Raw genomic sequence first — 22,177 nt, 5'->3', positions numbered from 1 at the left:
TGTTTCCTTGCACTATTCACCAAATACTGCAGTGTTTCATTTCATGATGACAACATTTCTTTGATCTCAGCAAAGATATTTTTGAAACTTCACTGTTATAAATACATGTATAATAACTAACTTACATGGCCTCAATTACAAACTGGCATTTTCTGCAGTTCATCCACGATGAGGGAGTTTTAAAATACACAGCATGCCATCTTCTGAAAATCAAGCAGCAGCACTTCACATGTAGGCCACTCCTGGAGCTTTATGCACAGTCTGCACTCACATGTCCTTGAATTCAGAGTGACTAATAACCTCAGCAAGGTGCACATTTTAAAAGAACACTCATGCTGAAGTTGGCATTTATTCACTGGTATTATGGGTGGCATATTTTACAGGCTGCTTCATAAGGAATATTATCTACCTGCACATTGTATGTCACTGCACTGGAGTTCAGCCACACACTGAAGCTGAATGCGTTGCAGTTTTGGTAATCGGATTCAGAAAACAAGCATGACAGAGTGAAGTTAATTTATTAAGTCATTTACTAAATAGGGTTATTACAGATTATGAAGGAGATAGACAGAAAAAGACACTTAAGGGGTTTCCCAATACCACATACAAAAAAAAATATTTCTACCCAGAAAACAAATCAGAAAACCTCCAAGGGGAAAAAGTTGATAAAGTCAAATATCATCACTGACAGATACCAAAGAAGCTACTCCAGCAAGATGTCTATAGATTATAAATATTTAATTTACTCTTTGATGAAAAGTCAATTAATCAAGTTATTATGCAGCAGTCCCAAGGAGTAAGGTCTACTTACTGAGTATTTATTTAAATGAAACTCCCACCATAGCTGTTTCATAGCTGTCCAGATTTTGTATTTTAACACAAGAATGGAACTATGTTACAAGTTTTCCAGTACAAGTTTTCTTAGATGGAACTCCACAGGAAGAGACCTCTGCCACAAGCTGAAGAATAACAAAGATAACAGCACTCCTAAGAGGCAGGGGACTTCAAAGGTCCCTTCCAGTCCAAACCACTCTGTGATTCTGTGACAAAAGCAGCAGACAACTCATTGCAACTCACTGCATCTGGTCAAGTTATTGGCACAAAAATTGGCAAAACAGTGGATTGGGAAGCATGTACTTAAATACACAGCTCATGTACAAGAGAGTGGAAACAGCTTTGTACATTAAGCTTTATATTTGTCCTTGCTTTTCTTTATACTTCTATTTAAGGAGCAGTCAATATATCATTAAGAAAGAAATAAGTTTTTAAAATTGATTATAAAATTGGAAATAATGTCTGTAATGCCACGATTTTGAAGTCCACACACACCTATTCTTCCAACGCATATTTCTAATGCATTTTACAAGCCTTCCCTTTCTCAAGCAAGACAAGATCAACATTTACAAAACCAACTAAGTGTCTTCCAAAAATGCATACTGTCCTTTACAGGTGCAGTTTTTAAAAGTTGAGTAATTTCTGTCTAAAAATTATGCTACCAGATGGTGTTACTACACTGCAGTGGATACTCCTGTCTTCTCAGAGGCACATTCAAATAGATAATCATCTCTCAGATTCTACCCAATACAAGATAATCTTGTATAATCACTCTACTCACTCAGAAGTTTGGGTCCAACTACAGTAGATAAAAAGACACCTTATCAATGTTCAGTAGGTCTCAGTTCTCATGAAAAGGGATGTGGCAACTCAGAGCCCACCAGTGGCCCTCAGCAGGCAAGCTGATGTCCACCAGCACTGCAGAGATTGCCAGATCTCATTACAGGAATCAGTGACATTCATTTAGCAGGGCCAGAGCCTAGCATTGCAGTTAAACTAATGGTACTGTTAATGACACTTCACTAATTTATGTCCCACACGGCTACACTGAACAAATAAACCATCTGCAGTATGCTGAATTCTGAATTCTCTCTGCAGGTTTCAAGTCCTTGAATCATATTCCCCTCCAATCTAGTTTGTCAGGGAGTCACAATTACAAGGCAAGTGACCCACTACTGCTAAAAAACTGCTTCTTGTGAAACTCCACAAAGGTACGAAATATCACAGTATTGGCATTCTCCTGGACACAACTCCATGACACTCAAGTGCAAACAGCAGAAAAGTGAGCAGCAGATGGAGAAGAGCCCTATTCTATTTCTCTAAAGACCATAGATCTTATTTTCCCAACAGAAACATGGCAGTTGTCCTTGCTCTGGCAACACTGAAATACTTAGATGGTAAGAAATATGTTCAAGCTAGTGATTTTATAAACCTTTTAGATACACTTTTATTCTTTCCCCCAAATCTTGTAAGCTGGGGATTCACTTCCAAAATAGCTTTCCTATTTAATACAGCATATATAGGTTATAAAACCCCAAAGGTTTAATCAGCACTTTTTTTACAGAAGTTCATTAATGGGTTTGCCAAATTACCTAGCCCAGAACTGTGTGTATATATTATTAAACCCTATTTTGAGTTTGCATATTGCCTTCCTTAAGAGTGCATTAGTTCCTCTGTTTGATGTTTTGTATTTTTACAAAGATACTCAAAAGTTTTGTCTTATTAAGAGAAAAATTGCATAGAAGGAGAAAACCTTCTTAGGTAACTTTGGAATCTTTTAACTTGCAAATTAGCAACGAAAGCACTGAGATAAGTCTTTGGGAATATATTTGAAGTCTTAATGAAAGGGTCAGATTACAAAAAGCCATAGTGGGAGTATTATATCAGGAAGCTTTAAAGTTAGTTGCAGTGCATTAAAAAAACAACATTCAAATAAATTATTTTTCACTGCAGTATGCCAAGTTTTTGGAGATAGAATTAAAATTGGGCTTTCATTTTAGACCAAGTAAAGTATAATACTAGACTATAATAGTGCATATACTAGTGAGATCCAAATGCCCATGGTGTTCCAAGAGAACATTTTCCCTCAGGCATTTGAAATGTAATGCTTCTTTAATATTCTCTGTTGGATATTGTTAGAGTGGAATTTCAAATATTTCCTGCAATTTGAGTTAAAGATTACTGAATAATGCTGAGCAGCAGAAAATTTTTGAAGCGTACATCTAAAGCTGGCATAGTAGCTTAATGTCCTGTTGTTTCTTGCTTTAGCAAAATTAATTTCTTCAGTCTTCAACCACGAATTCACGCACCACCTGGAGATACAAACCAATAATTTAACTGTGCTGTATTTCTAGCTCCCTTGCCTAATACACACTGAGGCCAGACCCTCTATGTCAGGCAAGTAGAACAGGAAAAGGCCATTTCAGAGCAATACTTTATATTCTCCCAAATCAGACAGTAAGCAACTTCAAAACCAGTATCTGGCCCATTATTGTAAATAAATGGGATTACAGGCCATGAAACAAAAGCACATTTTATTATATAGACAAGAGTAACACCTTTCCAATAAACATTCAAAAGGTTTTTATCCAATTAAAGCCCAATTTTTTCACCATATCTGTGGTAGTGCTTTACCATGGCTACTCTTTACAGGTGAGGGTAGAATGCAAGTTGAGCAGAAAGCCATAGCTGTACCATTCTAAAAGGAAACTAGAAAAACACAAACTGCAATCATGATTCCTGTTGCTTGATTACTGCATGGAGAAGCCTCCTTCCCCCAAACCTTTCCACCGTTTGTGTCATGATATAAGCAGTCAATTACCCAATTTTTTTTTTTTTTCTATGGCCATTGCTCCCTTCTCATTCATACTGGGCACATGACTACCCTGAGCTCAAATTAACTAATTCCTCAACACCATCCCAGCCTGATAGGACAACTCTAAATGACTTCATGACAGGCTCCAAATTTTCTAACATTTTCTTTGAGCATGCCATTAAGATAAAAATTTATCAGTCTTTTCCATCCATAAAGAATTATATTTTTATACAATTAACTTCAAAAAATCAACACCATAAGACATCATTCTCCTTCCACTGGTATTTCTAGGGATATTTTCTTTGAAACACTATTCAATTCTTGGGGGAAAAAAGGAGAAAAAAATTGTTTGTATAGTGGCAGCTATTAAAAAAAATACAGAAATACAGAATATGTATTTATATATATAAAACATATATGTGTATTTAAATATATATAATATATAAATACAGAATATATATTTTTTCTGCAAAAATACAGAAATAAATTCACATGGATGTTGTAAAACAAGCTAAAATATTTTAACCAAACTATGTGACCATAATTCCTAGAAATAAGCCTAATGAGAAAACCTCTTGTAACTGTGCAAGAGATTTGGCATGGAAGAGCATTCATCAGTCATTGTGACATGGACAGGATGCATAAAGGAAGCAGATGGGTTCACCCATCTGCACTGCACCTAAAAAATGGAAAGTCATCATCATGGTTGCTAGCTTCTTGTTCAAAATGTATCACTTGATTATCAGGTTATAATGAACAAATGCAAAAGAAAGTCTTATGAGAGAAAAAGCAAACATTTCTTTTCAGTAGGACCTGTTTCCCTTGACTAAATGCTTACCTCATTTAAAAAACTCACAAGGACATCAGCTTAATGTTTGCATCTTGTGGGGGGAACAGGAGCTGGTGGTCAGGCTGGGTTTCTTTTAATGTTGCAATGAATTAACTTTCAGAGTACAAGGTTTGCTTTGGTAGAACTTGAATTGTTACACAGGTCATCTCCTCTCTAGAATACCAACCTGCCTCTTCTCCTCCAGACAGTGACGTCAGTGAGTAGAAAACCCACACATTGCTGTCACAAAGTCTCTGTTCGACCAAGAGAAAGACAGATCTGTGTTAAGGTAGAAGGATCCAGTAACACTTCTTCTCATGCACCAGGAACACAACCCCTCTGCTCAGCTGGCAATAATTCAGAGATCAACTTTGCTGAATTTACAGCCAATACGCCAAAGCCTTTGTGCCGTGTCCAGTGTGGTTGTTTGGTTTGTGGGTTGGTTTTGTTTGGCTTTGATTTTAAACAGGGATTCTCTGTATCCCGGACCTTGTAACAACCGTGAGAAGAAAACCCTCCAGCAGTGGTGGTGAGGACAGATCTCAGGGTCCCTCAGCTCTGGGGGTGCCAGTGTGAAGCCACTGTGCCACCAGAGCCTCAAATCTGACGTGCACCACACCACAGACCTGAACTCTCAGTGCCCCCCAAACCTACAACACCTGCTCCTACTATCCACCTACTCAGGGAAAACAAATAAAAAAGAACTTTCTGTTCACAATTTTTATTAATATTTGACTCATGAATAGTTCATAAAGATTACTAATACATATTACATGCAAGCTGCAGATCATTTGTGTCTCTTCATAGGCAGCAGGCACATGAGCACAGGATGTGTTATTACATCCTAGCTACCTGTTAAAAACATGCTGAAGGTTGTAGAAATCAATTAATGATAATTACTCAACTTTAATTAAAAAACCTACTAAGCTGTTAAGAAATTACAAATAAGCAATAAAAAATTAAACCCCTTCCACAGAAGGTAAAAATTCTCTTTTAGAAAGAAAGAGAAGACAAAATCTGGATTATAAATGGAATCAGCAAAATCAGCAAAACAAAATCTGAATTATAAATGGAATCAATAGATTAGTTTCTCCATGACAATTAAGGTCCATGCAGTACTACATAACTGAAGTTTAGAAATGAACAATGAAAAATTATGTTTGGGTCATCAGCACCAGGAATAAAAAAATAAAAAAACAACCCTGTATTAATTTTCTAAACCACAATTTTAATAGTTCTTGTTCATATCTATATATTTTTAAAAATCTAATATAGATTTCTCACATATTTTACAAAATAACTTTTGATCCTCTTAATTCTATTTCAGTATTTTTTGGTAATGTTTTACTTTATTTCTGGAAAATCTCTTACTATTATTCCCTTGGACCAGAATGCAGAAGAGATCTACAAAACTATTTAAATTCTAGTATTTCTAGGTTTGAATCTGGCCATTACATAGTTAATTTTTCTTACATAGTCTTGTGCATTTTAAATGTTAATTATATCACACAGACTCAGCTACAAGAGACATAACTTGGTAACAACAATTGTAAGTAAATGCATAAGATAAAAAACCTGTATTAGACATAGAGAGGATGATAAAAAGAAAACTTCACAAATTATTGAAAATTAAGTGTAAGGACTTACCTAAAAATATTCATCAGTTTCTATAGATGGCAATGAAGTAAAAGATAATCCCATCCAAAGCACAGCTAAAGAACACAGCCAGCTGTTAACAGAGAATAATGCATTTTAAAATATTTTTTATAAAATTAAGAGATAATTTTGGCAGACGACCCTTCAAAACTACTAGCTGCCTTGAAAAATAATACTTAATCCCCTGAAAATGGAGATTAAAACATCTGAATACTTCATTGTGTTGTTTAATTACCGATTTCTACGTAATTCAGTATCTTTTGAGTGCAAAAATTGCAGTGTATTTGAAAGTTAGCCAAGAGCCCAATTCACACACACACACTAAATTTCCATTACTTCATTTGCACGTCATGTTTCTATTTATGCAGCTTTTTGGCTTACAGTGCTACATGAAAGACTCATATTAATGAAACATCGGGGAGCATTAAGGAATATTTTCTAAAATGACATTTAAATTTTGCTTGGAAAACATCAAAGCTTTACAAGCAGAAACAAAATTTAAGAAGGAAATACTAGAACTGTTAAGTTTGAACTGTAAAGTAATAACTGTAGTAATCACTGTAATAATAAGGTACTAACTGTAATACTAGAATTGTAAAGTCAGTTTAAGCTGATTTTAAAAATTACATCACTTTATAAAAGGCAACATTTTACAATATCTTCAGTTAATCAGCACAGACAACAACTGAGTCCAACTTGGACTAATTATAGTGGGATTGAAAATAAACTGAAAAACATGCTTGTGACAAACAAAAGCATTTACAGGAGGCTTTGCATCAAAACAAATCACTTTCAACACAAAGTAACAAGATCTGTTGTTATCTCCAACAGCAAATAATTCCAGGAGCACAAGCTTGGGCAAAAAAGGAGCAAGAATAGGAAAAGTCTTACCTACAGAAAAAAATTTGAAAGCTTCAAGTTAAGCTCTTAACTGAAATCCATTAAATCAATACAATCTGTTATGCTGACACAGACAAATCAGTTTACAGGCTGCTAACATTGATTAACTGAAAATTGATAAGAAATCAATTAAACGGAACCAATTATGGTCAGTTGAAATCACCTTATGTGGGTCCACATCAGATTTTGTGTATATTTAAATCTTATACTGTCTTAAATAGTGTTAATAAAGTCTGCACAACGTCTGGGTGCAGAAAGGTTAAGAATCACCTCTCAGGACACACTGAGAAATTCTGTGTTCAACAAGTTTCCTCTTCCTTGCCAAGTTTCCCTCTGCTTCCCAGCAAGCCAGCCCTGTGCTCTGCTTTACTATAAGGACTAGAGTAAGATTTCAAATTGCCTCAGTATACATGCTCCTTACATTGTTTTTTTAAAAAATTATCTTTGGGACATCAGCACCAGGAATAAAAATAATAAAAAAAAAAACAACCCTGTATTAATTTTCTAAATCACGATTTAATAGTTCTTGTTCATATCTATAAGGACTAGAGTAAGATTTCAAATTGCCTTAGTATACATGCTCCTTACATTGCTTTTCAAAAATACAACTATAAGGACTAGAGCAAGATTTTAAATTGCTTCAGTATACATGCTCCTCCTTACACTGATTTTTAAAAAAATTATGTTTGGGACATCAGCACCAGGAATAAAAAAAAAATAAACAACAACTCTGTATTAATTCTCTAAACCACAATTTTAATAGTTCTTGTTCATAGCTATAAGGACTAGAGTAAGATTTCAAATTGCCTCAGTATACTCGCTCCTTAGACTGTTTTGGTTTTTTTTTAATACTACTATAAGGACTAGAGTAAGATTTCAAATTGCCTCAGTATACACGCTCCTTAGACTGTTTTGGTTTTTTGTTTTAATACTACTATAGGGATTAGAGTAAGATTTCAAACTAATCCTGCAGAAAAGCACTGGGACAAAGGGAGACCTGCAGAAAACTCTTAACAGGGAATCCTGTAAGGACCTGAGGGAAAACAAAAACCAACTGTGCTGTCCAAGCCCTTCCTTTGCACCCTTACAGAGCTGATGAAGCTCTATTCTGATTTATGCCGGTACCAGCCTCCCTTACAGCCACACCAAAGGAATTTACTTCACTCAACAATTCGAAATACAAGTCAACGAGCAGCTTTATTTTTGTACAACTGACCGCTAGCTTAGCCACGCTCTCCCTGAAAATAAAAAGGAAAGGACCAAGCAGCGGGATGGCGGGACTGCATGAGGTGTGGGGCAGCGGGAGGGAAGGGCGAGGGGAACGCGAGGGGAACGCTCTGCCCGCCCCGGGCTCGCGGCTCCGGGATCCCCGGGGGGATTTCTGGCAGGGCAGGGCAGGACCGGGCCACGCACTCGCACCCACCGAGCGCTCCGAGGCACCGGGGCCTGTCCCGCCGGCACCGGGGCTTGTCCCGCCGGCACCGGGGCCCGTCCCGCGCGTCACCGCAGCAACCACCCGCGCCGCCCCCGCGCATGCGCCGCCGCTCCCTCCCCGCCGAGCGCGCATGCGCCGCCCGACAAGCCCGCGCCTGCCGCAGCCGCTCTCGCTTCAATGAATGGGGCGAGGCGGGGAGAAGCGACAGCCAATGGCGTGCGGGGGCGCGGCGCGCCGCCCCCGCGGCACGATGGGAGTTGTAGTTCTCTCCGGCCGCCGAGCGGTACTAGCCGGCGGTGAGCACGACTACAAGCCCCAGGCAGCCGCGCGCTGCCGCGCGCCCCGCCGCCTCACGGCAGCTCGGCGCAGCGCTGCCACGGCCGCAGTCGCGCCGCAGAGGTGACCTCGAGCAGCCGGCGGACCCGCAGCTCCCGCAGACATGGTCGGTACCGGGCCCGCCGCGCTACCGCTCCCCTCGGGTTCCTTCGGCTCGGGGCAGGGGTGAGGAGGTGACCCCGGAATGGTGTCGCCTCCCCCGCCTGGCCGCGCCGCTCCCGGGAGGGCCCGGGCGGTGAGGGGCAGGGGTGACCTGGCGGTGGCCGTGGCACCGGAGCAGCCGGGCCCGGCGGCGCCCCGGGGCTCTCCGCAGCCCCGGTGACCTTGGCGGGGTCGGTGCGGGCCTGGCGGCGGCTCTGCCTCTCCCCGTCCCAGGCCCGGCGGGGGAGGCGCGGTGTGCCCCGTGGGATCGGCTCCCAAGGGCCCATCGAGCCCTTCCCGGCGCCCAGGCTGCGACATCGCCCTCGGGACGCGGGGACTGGCAGCGCCTTCGCTCTGAAAGGTTTTGGTGCGGTTCTGTGTTAGCTGAAGGGAAAGTGCTTGTGCAATGTCTTTATTGGCTCTGCTCGCTGTCGGAAATCCAGCTGTTTGTTCAGACTCTAGATTGTCAGGGAGTCCTTCGAGTTCTGCAATGAGGTTACAGAGGTGAGCTGCAGTGCTCTGCTTTTCTGTGTGTACATACAGATATATAAACCTGCACAGAGACCTTGCTTTCCTTTCTAGGCATGAAAATATCTCTGTGTTTCTCTAGACTCAATGCCCTGTTATGCAAACCTTCACTTTCAGTATTTTGCTATAGAAAGGATGCTTGCATGCTCTGAAATGTGGCTGATTTCAGCTGTACCCTAAAAAATATCAAAATCTGTAAACTTTATCCTTCCTTTCTACTATTTCTATTTAAAATGGGAGTTTGCAGGAGTGACAACATGACAGCAAGCTCTAGTTTGCATGTGAACTCTCAAAGCATTGAGACATGGATGAGCTGACATGGATGGGCTGGTCTCACAAGAACTTTGATGTCCAGACTTTTCAGAATGTCGCTGTTTTTATCTTGCCTTTGGTGTTCAGATTATGCATGTGGTGTTGGGCAGAGGCTTTACATTTCTGAAATAAAATCATCTGTCAGTGCAACCACCATTAGCTCAATGAAATGGAAAAAGTTTTACAGGACACCTGTGTCAAGGTCATTCCTTGAGGAAGGAATGCCTTTGGAATTGCTTTGGTCTCTGAACCACTGCACTGCTGGTGTTCTTCAAGTGCACAGCTGCCTTGCTGAGACTTTCTGCTCCGTTTCCAATCCTGTTTCTTGTCCCCACATCTCTGCTTTAAAGAAGGAAGAGCAAAGGGAAAGTTCCTTAGGCAGACTCTAGACTTTGGAAGAGATAAAAATATATTTTAATGATTAAGTAATTATTGTAAAGCAAGGTGGGATAGCTTAGTTGGCTGGAATAACGTTCAATATTCAGGAATAATGTTAAGCTGCTGGTATTTTATAGACAAGTTTGTCAGCAATAATCTGTTAATAATCTCATAACTGCAATTACCAATGCAAAGTCTATCACTTGTGTAGTCAGGATGTTCCTGTCACAACATTTGATAGGTTGTGGGTTATGTTTTACTTATCTTTGTAACCTCCTGCATCAGTTTTGCAGTGCAGTGCTGTTTGCAGGTATGGCACGAATGTTTGGGGTCTGCTGATATCAGCTGTAATCACAGAAATAACTGAGGCACTGAGTTCTTAAACCAAAGTGTGTGGGGAGGGCGTTAAGACCTCAAATTCCTCACTTGATATTGGAGGCTTTGCTTTTATCTGAGGTAGTTTAGGAGGGGAGAGATCCTACATTTTGTGGATTAAATGAAGAAGGGTACGTGGGGATGCAATGGTCAGTTGTTGGGGCTTTTCTCCCTCATCCTTTTTATAATTACTTCTGCTACTCTTTTATTTTCCTAAAGCTTTATAACTCTACATCGGTTGAATGTGGAGTGGGGAAGGCTTTGGAACGAAATAGTTCAGCTGGTTGTTGCTTAATTTGTCCTCTAGTTCCTGTATACCTGAGAGTGAGTAAAGGTCACCCCTGCAGTTACCACAGCATGAAAGCCCTGCAGGAGCCAAGTCACGGGTTAACGTGTCTGGAACCTACAACTTCTGTTGGGGAGCTTCTCATCTCTCTAAAAGTAGCCTCAGACACTCAGTGAGGCCGATTTTAATCTGATAAGTACGTTTTTTTTGGTGAGAGTTATCCACATTTTGTAAGCAGCAGAACGTTTTTGGTTTGTTAATCCAGCTTCTGGGTTTAAGAGAGAGCATGGAAGTTTGTTTGATGCTAAATCCACACAATTGGTGCAGGGGTAGAAAGGTCTGGGGAATACACTGAATCCAATGTACTGAAGGTTTGGAAAGAAAAGACAAGTAGGCAGCACTCCTCAGCTTATTTTAGTTTGTGTGTTTTCCTCCAGCCCCAAATGGGGGACAACAGCAAGGATGGTATTAAATAATTATGTTGAGAAGGAGGAGCTGAGTCATGACAGAAGGTTTGAGGGTTTTTTTAGAGAGTAAATGCTAAGTTTGTCTCAGTAAAAAAATAATAAATAGTCCTACTTCTTACCTTTTTATCTTCTACTCCTTCCCTTTCCTGTTCTGCTTATCCACCATAATGCTAGTGGATAAGTTGGCATTTTTTATGTTTTAATCAGACTGGCTTATAAAGTTCATAGACTGGGAAAAAAAAATCTCTTTTCCTTTTCCCCCTTTTGTGACACTACTTTAGAAGAAAGAACCTTAAAATCTTTCTTCTATTCACTGGAAATTCCGAAATCAATTCAAAAGTGGTTTCAGATACCTTATGAAGAAAACATGTTTTGCTGCTACCTGTGAGTTCTGGAATAGCTTAGCACAGGATCACTTTTTATATAATGGGGATTTTATATAATGAATAACTCTTCAGTACTTATTTTACTAACTAATGTGGTTAGCTGCCTTAAAAGAGTGTTTATTGTTCCATTTATATAAATAAAATGTAGATTCTTGTTAGAAACATACTGAAGAGTTGGCTTGAAAATTTGATATGCATCTAAATCCGTGCTACCCATCATCATTTAGATGTTAGGGTACATTTTCCTGCTCAAGAATAGAGTACCAGAACTATTTTTGAGATTTAAACCACCAAGAACTGATTGTCTGCTCTCCTTCCCCTCACAGTGGAGTTTGGATGAAGTTAGAGGGGTGTGACTCGTGGTAGGACGAGTTCAAAAGAGAGTAATGCACTTCAACACCGTGTAACGGGCAGTTGGGTGACGAGTTATTTAAATAATCATTCCCATAATGAAGGCCAGGTCTAAATCTGCGATTTCAGTCATCATTTATGCTCTGATTATATCTAGTATGTGATAAAATGGGGGAAGTAGCCTAATTTTTTTAATTATCTAACACTACTGTGCTTGGCTGGTCACTTCTGCAGAGAGAATACACTGGAAGCCCCACATGGCTTTCCTATAAATATCAGTGACAGGAATCCTGGTTGGGAGGGATCTGTAGAGGTCATAGAGTCTGCCCTCTTTCTTGTTCCATGCCTGGAAGTTCTCTAATCCAGCCTGACAGGCAGACTTTTGCCACTGATAGGTCATGTCATAGGTGGTTTGGTCTGGGCCTTGGAAACTGCCAGGGGTGAAGCTTATGCAGACCCTCTGGGTACCCTGTTCTGCTGCAGCAGTACCACACAATCATGAGTTTTTCTCTTAATTTGTAGCTGTTGCACCCTGTTCTGCCCCTGCTGAGAGGTGTTGGGAGCAGTGTTATTTTTCTCCGTGAAGTTGTGGTGGTCTGCTGTTAGATCCCCCTTATCCTCTGCCTTTGCAGACTATGTCCAGCAGCCTCAGCCTCACCTTACAGACCCCAGAGCCATACAGAACTCAGGTTTCCAGAGCTGGACTCAGTATTCCATCTGCAATATCACCAGCACTGAGTGCAAGGCCTGTCTTTGCTCTGCAGCTTTTCATAATGTAGCCTGGAATGCAATTAAATCACTTCTTTCACATTCAGTTATGCCTAGTGTGTATCTCAAATGATCATCTTTTAATTTTCTGAAGAACTGGGCTTGGCATTCCAGCAGGCTGGTCAGTCTGCTTGTTCCTGTCCTAACACAATCTGCCCCAGCCCTATTGCCTCTAAAGAAAAAGGGAAATACTAATAACAGGTTTACGAAATACTGGGTTATTCACATCCTCTGCCACGTGGACCATTTTGATAGAATCATAGAATGCTTTGGGTTTGAACAAACTTTTAAAGGTCATTGGTCCACCTCCCTGCATTTGGCAGGGACATCTTCAACAAGACCAGGTTTTTCATAGATCTGTCCAATTTGACCTTGAATGTTTCCAGGGGTGGGGCAACCACCACTTATCTGGACAATCTGTGCCAGTGTTTCACCATCCTTATTGTAAAGTATTTATTTCTTATCTTGGTTTGTCCTCTTTTAATTTTAAAACTATTGCCCCTTGTCATTTCATAACAGGCCCTACTGGAAGTTTGTCCTACTCTTTTCATAAGTCCCCTTTGAGTATTGAAAAGCCACCCTGGTACCTTTTCTTCTCCAGGCTGACCAACCCAAACTCTCACAGCCTTTAATTTTCAATATTAAATAACATCTGGATTTCTCCCAGTCCTGGTTTTGCTTACCAAAGTGTCATTTTGCTACAGGGCAAGCCCTTATTCCCCTCTTATTTGCAATATAGTAGCATTTTGGCAGTCTTCTCCCAGTCTGTTGGAGTTTTGTGTCTGTTTGACAAAAGACAGTTGTATTATGGATAGTAGTGTCTGTATTTGTTCATAATGTAGCTTTTGTCTGTGGATTAGTTAAATTTGCTGCCTGACAGTTTAGTGAGGCAGTAGTTTTAAGTCCACTAGATTCTTTGGTTTATGCCATTCATTAAGTCTTTGCTTGCAAATAAGCATTCAAAGTGCTTAATGGGAACAGCCCTTGAAATGGAAAGAATCTGAAAACCAGTCAAGAGTGAAACTTCTGTAGTAAATGTCAAGTATGAATGGGTGGGGTGTATGTTGTATTGTCTTTATGTTAACAAGGCAGTGTTGAAGGGAATGCAAAATTTTTCAAATACAATGTTATTCCTGGCATTCTGCAAGTTTTCCAGGAACAATTCTTAAGGATCTTTTTTGCAGCTGTGGTATGTTTCTGTAAAACCAACAGGGAAATTGCTGGTGGTTCTAGCAGAACCAGAAGTGTGATCCCAGGAGCTGGAGCTGATCCACCTTTAGGCACACGCTTTCATCCAGGTTAAATAATGATAACGTTCTTGCTGCAGTAACTTAGCTTTTAACTGGTGTGGGGCTGGTGTGGAGCTGTGGGTAAGGCTGTGTCATTTCCCTGCAGGGTGAGCCTGTCAGAGTGCTGGTGACTGGAGCAGCTGGGCAGATTGCTTACTCCCTCCTCTACAGCATTGCCAAGGGCGATGTCTTCGGCAAAGACCAGGTAACTCACGCAGAATTCCCACAATCACCAGGGTGGAAGAGACCTTCAAGATCATCGAGTCCAACCCAGCCCCAGCACCTCAACTCAACCCTGGCAGCCAGTGCCACATCCAGGCTTTGTTAAACACACCCAGGGATGGGCACTCCACCACCTTCCTGGGCAGCCATTCCAGAACTTTATCACTTTTTCTGTAAAAAACTTTTTCCTTATATCCAACCTGAATTTCCCTTGGCACAGCTTGAGACTGTGACCTCTGGTTCTGTCAGTGCTGCAAGGAGAAAGAGACCAACCCCACCTGAGCACAGCCACCTTTCAGGAGCTGTGGGGAGTGCTGAGGTCACCCCTGAGTCTCCTTTTCTCCAGGCTGAGCACCCCCAGCTCCCTCAGTGGTTCCTCACAGGGTTTGTGTTCCCAGCCCCTCTCCAGCCTCGGTGCCTCCTCTGGATGTGCTCCAGCATCTCTACATCCTTCCCAAACTGAGGGGCCAGAGCTGGGCACAGCACTCGAGGTGGGGCCTCACCAGTGCCAAGTACAGAGAAAGAATGACCTCCCTGCTCCTGCTGGCACAGGAGTGAATGAATGTCAGAACTGCAGTGCCTGAGATTGGTTTCCTCACAGACACTCAGAATGGTTTACCAATGTGGAAGTAATTTCTTCCTTAAGTGGGGAAAATGGGAGTTCTGCAATGGTTTACCAATGTGGAAGTAATTTCTTCCTTAAGTGGGGAAAATGGGAGTTCTGCTCTGTTATGCAAGCTGTCAGGTGTTGGTTGTGCTGAAGTTGTTTTCTGCAAATGGGTTTTAAATCTTGCACGAGGTAACAGCTGAGTACAAGACAAATTCATTTTCAAAATGCATTGTGCCCAGCCTGCACTACAGCTTTTCTTTCTTTCCAGCCTCTTATTCTTGTGCTGCTGGACATAACTCCTATGATGACGGTGCTGGAAGGTGTGGTGATGGAGCTGCAGGACTGTGCTCTGCCGCTGCTCAGAGGTGGCCAAAACAATTTTTACTTATACCTATGAGATGCTGCAGTACAATTCTTGCATTTATGAGTCCCTGTAGCTGGCAGGAAGTTAGGCAGAAGAAAATCTTAGATGATCCTTCTTTGGTTTTGTATTTTGTAGAATGTAATCAATTTAACTTAGCTTGTAAGCTAGGAAGAATGGCATCAAATAGGTTTTGTGAACAGAATTGGCAATGCAGATACCAGGGTTTATATCATCTAATCCTGGGCTTTCAGCCTGGACAAGGAATTATCAGATACTTGTGCATATGTTCATTGTACTCTGGCCCGGCCAGGAAATATAGATATCATGGCTATATTATGTATATTATATTTATTTCAAAATTTAAATTAAAAAAACCCCTAATTTAATCTTAAAAATATCTTCAATATAAAGATATAAGATAAAAATCCTCAAGCCATGCAAATAAGCTGAGTTCTGATAGTTTAAACAAGCAGAAGAAAGGGAGCAAGTAGGAGTTAGTGTGATTAGTATAACATGTGACAAAGAAAGCATGTAGGTAACAGCTCTTGCACAAATCAAACCTTCTCTGCTTTGAATTGGTAAGGGGGCAGCAAAACTTCACTTGTGTTGGTCCTTTCCACTGAAATTTTATTGTAAAAGTAAAGAAAAGCGTATGTACTTATATACATATTTTTAGAAGCAAATGAAATGTATCTTTTTACACAGATTTCTCCTGTGTTTTCCACTTTAGATAAATATTTGTATATAAAACCCATTTACTGGGATGTATTTAATCTGTGGAGGTAGGGCCAAATGACTGTTACTTGTATTTCTGGAAGGGGAAGGTGGTGGTCTTGTCAGATTAGATTATATACTGTTTATGCACAAAAGAATATTCTGTTAGCACTATGCCATGAGTATTTATCTTGCTGAATTCTTTTCCCCCTTTCCTTTTTTTTTAGAGGTCATTCCAACAGACAAGGAGGAAGTTGCATTCAAAGACCTCGACATAGCAATTCTGGTTGGCTCCATGCCAAGGAGAGAGGGCATGGAGAGGAAGGATTTACTCAAAGCAAATGTGAAAATTTTCAAGTCTCAGGGTGCAGCCTTGGACAAGTATGCCAAAAAGACTGTCAAGGTGAATATAGGAACTGAATTTAAAACAGTAATTCTCTGCTATGTAGAGATCTGGTTACATTGTAGAAGAATATTGCACAAGCAGGAGCCTGTTCAGTGTGGGCATTCCTTTCCTTATGCCCTGGAAAATAGACCAAAAAACAGTCAAGGGCAGATAGGAAACAGAATGTTAAATAGGTGGATGATTTGGTCATTAATTTGTTTGGTGAAAAAGGTGAGTCTTACATTGTATTGCTGTATTCTACACGTACTCTGAACTGGTTACCACCAATTTGAAAAGCAACCCCATAAAACTGTATTAAAAAAAAAAAAAAAGCAGTCTTTTGCATGTTATCACTCTTCTCTAGGAGAACTGAATTAACTAAATGCAGCTGCCTCCTTCATATCCATCTGTGTCCTTTAATATAATGACCCTTAACTTCAGTATCAATATGGAATTACAGTTGCACAAAAATCGGTTTTATTTAGGTTGTTTGCATCTTACTTGGAGCATTAGAAGATTTTAATTGTTCTCTCTCAGATTCCTTCAGCACAGTTAATGGGATCATGTGGCTGCTCTCCCACTGCTCTTAATCTCAGACCCAGACTCTGACTGTGCTTTGTAACTGACTTTTTAATGTCTGCTGATGAACTTCCTACAGCTTCTAAAGATGTGTTTGCTGCTTTATCCAGTTGGAATAAAAACTATCAATATGACTATTGCAGAGTAGTGGAAAACTTACTGAACTCACTTTCAAAAGGGGAAATACAAAGGGAGGTTTGCAGATCAGCTTGTGTGATTTAGAGTATATGGAGTTTGACATAAGTCATTCAAGGCACAAATGAAGGATGAATAAAAATCAGTTTTGCATAGTAATAAATTGATCTAAGTTGAGGCAGTGTTTTACTTCTAACTGCCTATGAACATTGAGATAAGTAACTGTTCTGGCTTTCTTAATTATAAAGCAATTATATAAAACAGTGGCAGCCAGTCCAGAAAGCATTGAAAAGTGGTTGGTTAAAAGTGTGCTTGGTGTGTCTCTATATCTGGTAGCATGAGGTTTGAAGCCAGGCTGTAGGTCAGTATACAAATCTCCCTAGAAGTCTTGTTGCCTTTCACATTGGATGTCAAGTTAAAGAAAATACCTACCTGGGAAATATTTTTTTGTGCAGTTACAGAAGATTGGGTGACTATGAATGACACACTTAAAAAACAATCTCGTTGAAGACAACCAAGAGATTAGAAAACTTAATTTTTAGACAGCTTCTTTGAAGGCCAAGCAGTGTATTTCACTGAAGGGAGGTGTTTTGCAGAAATACCTACTTCATCTTTCCTTTTTTCATTCCTAGGTTGTGGTTGTTGGGAATCCAGCGAATACCAACTGCCTGATTGCATCAAAGTCAGCCCCATCCATACCAAAGGAAAACTTCAGCTGCTTAACTCGTTTGGATCACAACAGAGCCAAATCTCAGGTAAAAAAGAACCATTGTGTTATCTCTGCTAAATACAAACAGAGCAGTGCTTTCAAAGCCTGTAAATGGAGAAACTGAAGTCAATGCAATGGGCATCTTTAATTTCCAATTAGATTGCTCTGAAACTTGGTGTGACTGCTAATGATGTGAAGAATGTCATCATCTGGGGCAACCACTCCTCCACTCAATATCCTGATGTTAACCATGCAAAGGTAAATGTGAAAGGAAAGGAAGTTGGAGTCTATGAAGCTATAAAAGATGACAGCTGGCTGAAGGGAGACTTTATCCTGGTAAGAAAACTTTTTTTTTTTAATGGTTATTTTGTGCTTGTGCTTTCTCCTAACCTCATCTGAAATTTCCCTCACTAGAATAAGCCATCTTCAGATATCTTCTTGCTATCAGTTATTTGCCCTTGGAAAATTCAAGGCTGGAAAGTCTATGTAACTTCCGTTAGAAAAATCCAACTGGAATGCTAAAATGATTCAACAAAGAGTTTTGATCACATTTCTCATGTGAAACTTGTGTGACACAGGAACACCCCTGGCATTTCACTATGGTGACTTTTTGGGGCAGTTTTGTAGATGAAGTGGGATGATTCATTTGATGCTCCCCACCCACCAGAAAAGGCCAGCAGCTCTTTCCCTGCTCATGACTGTGCACAGACACACACACACAGTTCCCTATTCTAGATATGTGGCATCATCAGCACCATTTCTGAAAAGGAATCTGAAAAATCTAGGAAATGCTTGCAAGTGTCTTATTGTAGGGTAGTAATAAATAATAATCTAAGTTAGTGAAACAAAATAATGGTATTAATTGATCAAGAGCACAGGCTACCTAAGCAAAATATGAAGGGAAATGGGTTACTAAAGCCCTAGATGAATGAAACTTTACCAAAACTATTAAATTTAGAAACTATTAACTTGAGTATGATGAGGTAGATTCAGCTATCCTCAGGAATTAAATTAATTGTATGCATTAAGTGTTGTAGGATTGAGACCAGCAAGTGTTTCTCGTTGGTATTCAGCAGAAGACCTTAAATGACAGTGTGTTGCTCGAGACAGCTGCTGCTGTTGACATGCACAAAGTCTCCTGGTGGGAAAAGCTTGAGACATCTGGCTGGTGTGAGAGTAGTCCTAGCTGTAAAGTTGAGGAATGAGCCTCTGAAACATTGCTGCAATTGTGTTGGCAAAACTCTTTTAGATTGTATTTCTGGATTGTATACTATGTTTGTTTAGTGACAGAACTGTATCTTCGCTGATAAAATTAAACAATTACATACAACAATGGCATTTACTAACAGCATGTAGACCAAGCCATGGTTTTGCTGCTTTACAATTCAGTTATGGTTGGGTTTTTTCCTTAATTGCAGACTGTTCAGCAACGTGGAGCAGCTGTTATTAAAGCCAGGAAGCTGTCCAGTGCCATGTCAGCTGCCAAAGCTATCTGTGATCATGTGAGGGACATCTGGTTTGGCACTCCAGCGGTAAGATGTGGCTGTTAACGTGCTTGTTTGCCTAATGCTTTTGTTCTGTGCCCGCCTCCCTGACCCCGAGTGTCTGTGTGTTCAGATAAAGAATCTTTTTCTGGAGTAAGTTGTGTCAAAAGAGATAAAGGATATAGAAAATCTTGAAAAATTTGCTTGCTTCTAGCAGTGAAAAATGTCTCTATCTCTGACTTTTCTCATTTCAGGGGGAGTTTGTTTCAATGGGAGTAATTTCTGATGGCAATTCTTATGGGGTTCCTGAAGATCTGCTATATTCATTCCCTGTTGTGATCAAGGTAACTAGGCTGTATTTAAATCCATATATCTTCTGCAAGACCTATTAAACTGTCATGTGAGCTGGTTAGTAGCAGTGTGGGACTGCAGTTGCTGGGATGTGGGCGTTTAGCAGTCTCTCTTTCACAGAGAGGACTCTTATTAACCAAGTAAAGTTAACTTGATTGTCAGCTAAGTGCTGACAAATACAATCTGACATGACTACCTGGTGCTGGTTGCATTCTTTATCTGGAATAAAATTAACTTCTGCCTGATGTGGTTCTTAGGGCCATGAGCTGTGTTCTTATGCCACAAAGTTTCTTTCATGCAGACTGAATGAAGCCTGTTCTTACATGGGGAGCTTTTTATTTGTTTGTTTTCAATCAGGACAAGACCTGGAAGTTTGTTGAGGGTCTTCCTATTAATGATTTTTCTCGTGAGAAGATGGATCTTACTGCCAAGGAGTTAACTGAAGAGAAGGAGACTGCTGTGGAATTCCTCTCCAGTGCATGACTAAGTCAGGAGGAAATACAAAATCACTTCAGAGTGGAAGAATTGAAAAGCCGTCTGTAGGTCTGCTACCAAGCACCAATACTGTATCCAAGTCAGCTGTCTGTGGCCATTGTGCATTTTAAAGTTCATATGCTTACTGGTACTGTCGTGCCTCTTGAGTTATTAGCAAAATATTATTAAAGAAGTAAAACTAGTTTGTTGACCAAAGTTTTTGTCTGTTCAATCCTAGTTGCTTTTGTGTATGGTACAGGATAATTGTTTGCCTCGGCCTTGGCTACTAACGCACAATCTGAGTTTTGATTAGAATTTGGCACCACTGGAGCACATCCCAGTCTGTGATCACTTCAGCAGCCTCTGTCTCAGCTGAAAGTGAAATTAGTGACCCAAGTCCATCGCTGGACAGACTTCAAGTAAATACATTTCACTCTGGTTATGCTTACAATGTTTGTCAGTAGAAATATTAAAAGTTGTTCAATCAGATACTGGCTAAGAGTAGTCTGTTGCACTTTATTTGCATGTTTTAGTTATGTAACTAACACAGTTTGATAGTACAAGATAAAAAAACCTTGAAAGCCTGTTTTAGGAAACTGAGGGAAGCTAGTTTAAGCTTTAAGCATTATTAACTTTTGTAATGATTAACATTTCCCTTTGCCTGAGTTGGTGTCTGTCCTGTTCTAACAGCAGTTCCTGCCTTGTACTAAAGTAAATCTTGTTCTATCATATCTGGAGTCTCATTTTTCTTTTTTGGTTTGTTTTCATTTAATGAGGATTTGAAAAACAGAACTTTTTTGACAAGAAAAAGAAAGGTTAAACTGAATTATAAGCAAATTGAATGGTTTCTTTGAGGATTTACCAGCCATAATATAAAATAAATCAGCAAACATCAGTAAGCCTATGCATAAAAATAAGTCTGCTGTCAGAATATTAGTGTACTGATTGAGTACAGTGACAATGGCTGCAGCAGAGACTTATATGTAGAGGTGAAAGGGGAGAGAAGCATTTCAGGAAATGGGAATGTGCAGCAGCACAGGGCACAGTGGGTGAAGGCCATGAATGCTTATGAAGCAGCTGTTGCAAGCATTTATGCAGTCTTAAAAATAGACAGGAAGTATACACAGTTGTATTTTTTTCACTGTTTTTCTCATTCCTCTGAGCCCCTTAGAGTTTAGTTTTGAGGAGAAAATGTCATGCACCTGTCTTTTCATGACAGTTTGGGCACTTCTGCAGAAATTAGGGTGGGAAGAAAAGCTGCCACTGTGTTTGACTGCCTTCTGGCAGTTCCATGGAAAGTCAGTAAAATCTCATTTCAACATGTGCTCAGGGCTCAAAGGAATTCATTGCAGTAATTACCATGCTGCAATTTATTTTAAATTAAGGTGGTTTTGTAGTGAATGTTACAGGAGATGGCTGCAGTGCATACTGTTACTTGGTGTAAAAAGACTAAGTAAAGGAAAAAAATGCACATCTATGCCTGATAAATATAAATAAGGGATGATAAATGCTGCTGGTGTTCTTTGTGCCATACCTACTGCAGCATCACCATGTAAGGAATTAGCTTTAAGAAAGAAAATCTGGAAGATCTGGCTCTTCAGGGCTTTTTGATTCTGTTTTGAAGCAGCCTTCTGCGTGAGACAACTAATTTCTTGTAAAGTAATGCTTCTAACCATGTATCAGAACCCTTCCATTGTAAGCTCTGCACTTGGTGGAGTATCTCTCTCTCCTGATGCACTGAGCTCCAGTTAAGAGTTTGCACTGACATTTATCTCCTCATGCTGAGTTTAAGCACTGTTTCTGTTCCCTCCACACTTCATGAACCAGTTGAACAGGCAATCTCTCACCTGCTCATTGTCCAAATTCTTTGCTATCCTGCTACTTACAAGCTACCACATGGTGAAAATTCCTTTATTGGAAGTTAGTTACTCTCCAGTTACTGATGAGGTATTTCCAGGACATAAAGTCTTTCTGTGCAGGGAAGGCTTTCACATCCATTCTTTACTTCTCCAAGTACATTGATTACTTCTCCAAGAGAACAAAAGCTGGAACTTCAAGCAGCAG

General features: G+C 40.2%; 2 protein-coding genes across 11 annotated transcripts in view; one reads left to right on the top strand and one right to left on the bottom strand.

The window, feature by feature from the left end:
- WDPCP (WD repeat containing planar cell polarity effector) overlaps positions 1-8,639 on the bottom strand; it is a 144,827-nt gene extending 136,188 nt beyond the window's left edge. For 2 of the 10 annotated variants that reach the window (XM_072927660.1, XM_041715465.2), the window contains exons 1-3: positions 8,458-8,638; positions 6,126-6,207; positions 4,666-4,732 (exon numbers count right to left, since the gene is read on the bottom strand). The gene's annotated coding sequence lies outside the window, so the exon portion shown is untranslated. Of the gene's footprint in view, positions 1-811; positions 3,147-4,487; positions 4,733-6,125; positions 6,208-8,457 lie in introns of all 10 variants that reach the window. The other 8 variants (XM_072927663.1, XM_041715466.2, XM_072927656.1 and 5 more) reach the window with 7 other exon arrangements.
- A 218-nt stretch (positions 8,640-8,857) lies between these two features.
- On the top strand, positions 8,858-20,602 carry MDH1 (malate dehydrogenase 1). The gene is given in 9 exon segments (NM_001245608.2): positions 8,858-8,911; positions 14,193-14,291; positions 15,187-15,283; positions 16,224-16,399; positions 17,728-17,850; positions 17,964-18,140; positions 19,223-19,336; positions 19,543-19,632; positions 19,997-20,602. Coding segments are annotated over 9 exon segments (1,005 nt in total). The 5' UTR covers positions 8,858-8,908; the 3' UTR covers positions 20,123-20,602.
- Positions 20,603-22,177: the final 1,575 nt, after the last annotated feature.

Source organism: Taeniopygia guttata, chromosome 3, assembly GCF_048771995.1.
Source record: "Taeniopygia guttata chromosome 3, bTaeGut7.mat, whole genome shotgun sequence".
NCBI classification, from domain to species: domain Eukaryota; kingdom Metazoa; phylum Chordata; class Aves; order Passeriformes; family Estrildidae; genus Taeniopygia; species Taeniopygia guttata.
This window is presented reverse-complemented; position numbering and strand designations above follow the sequence as displayed.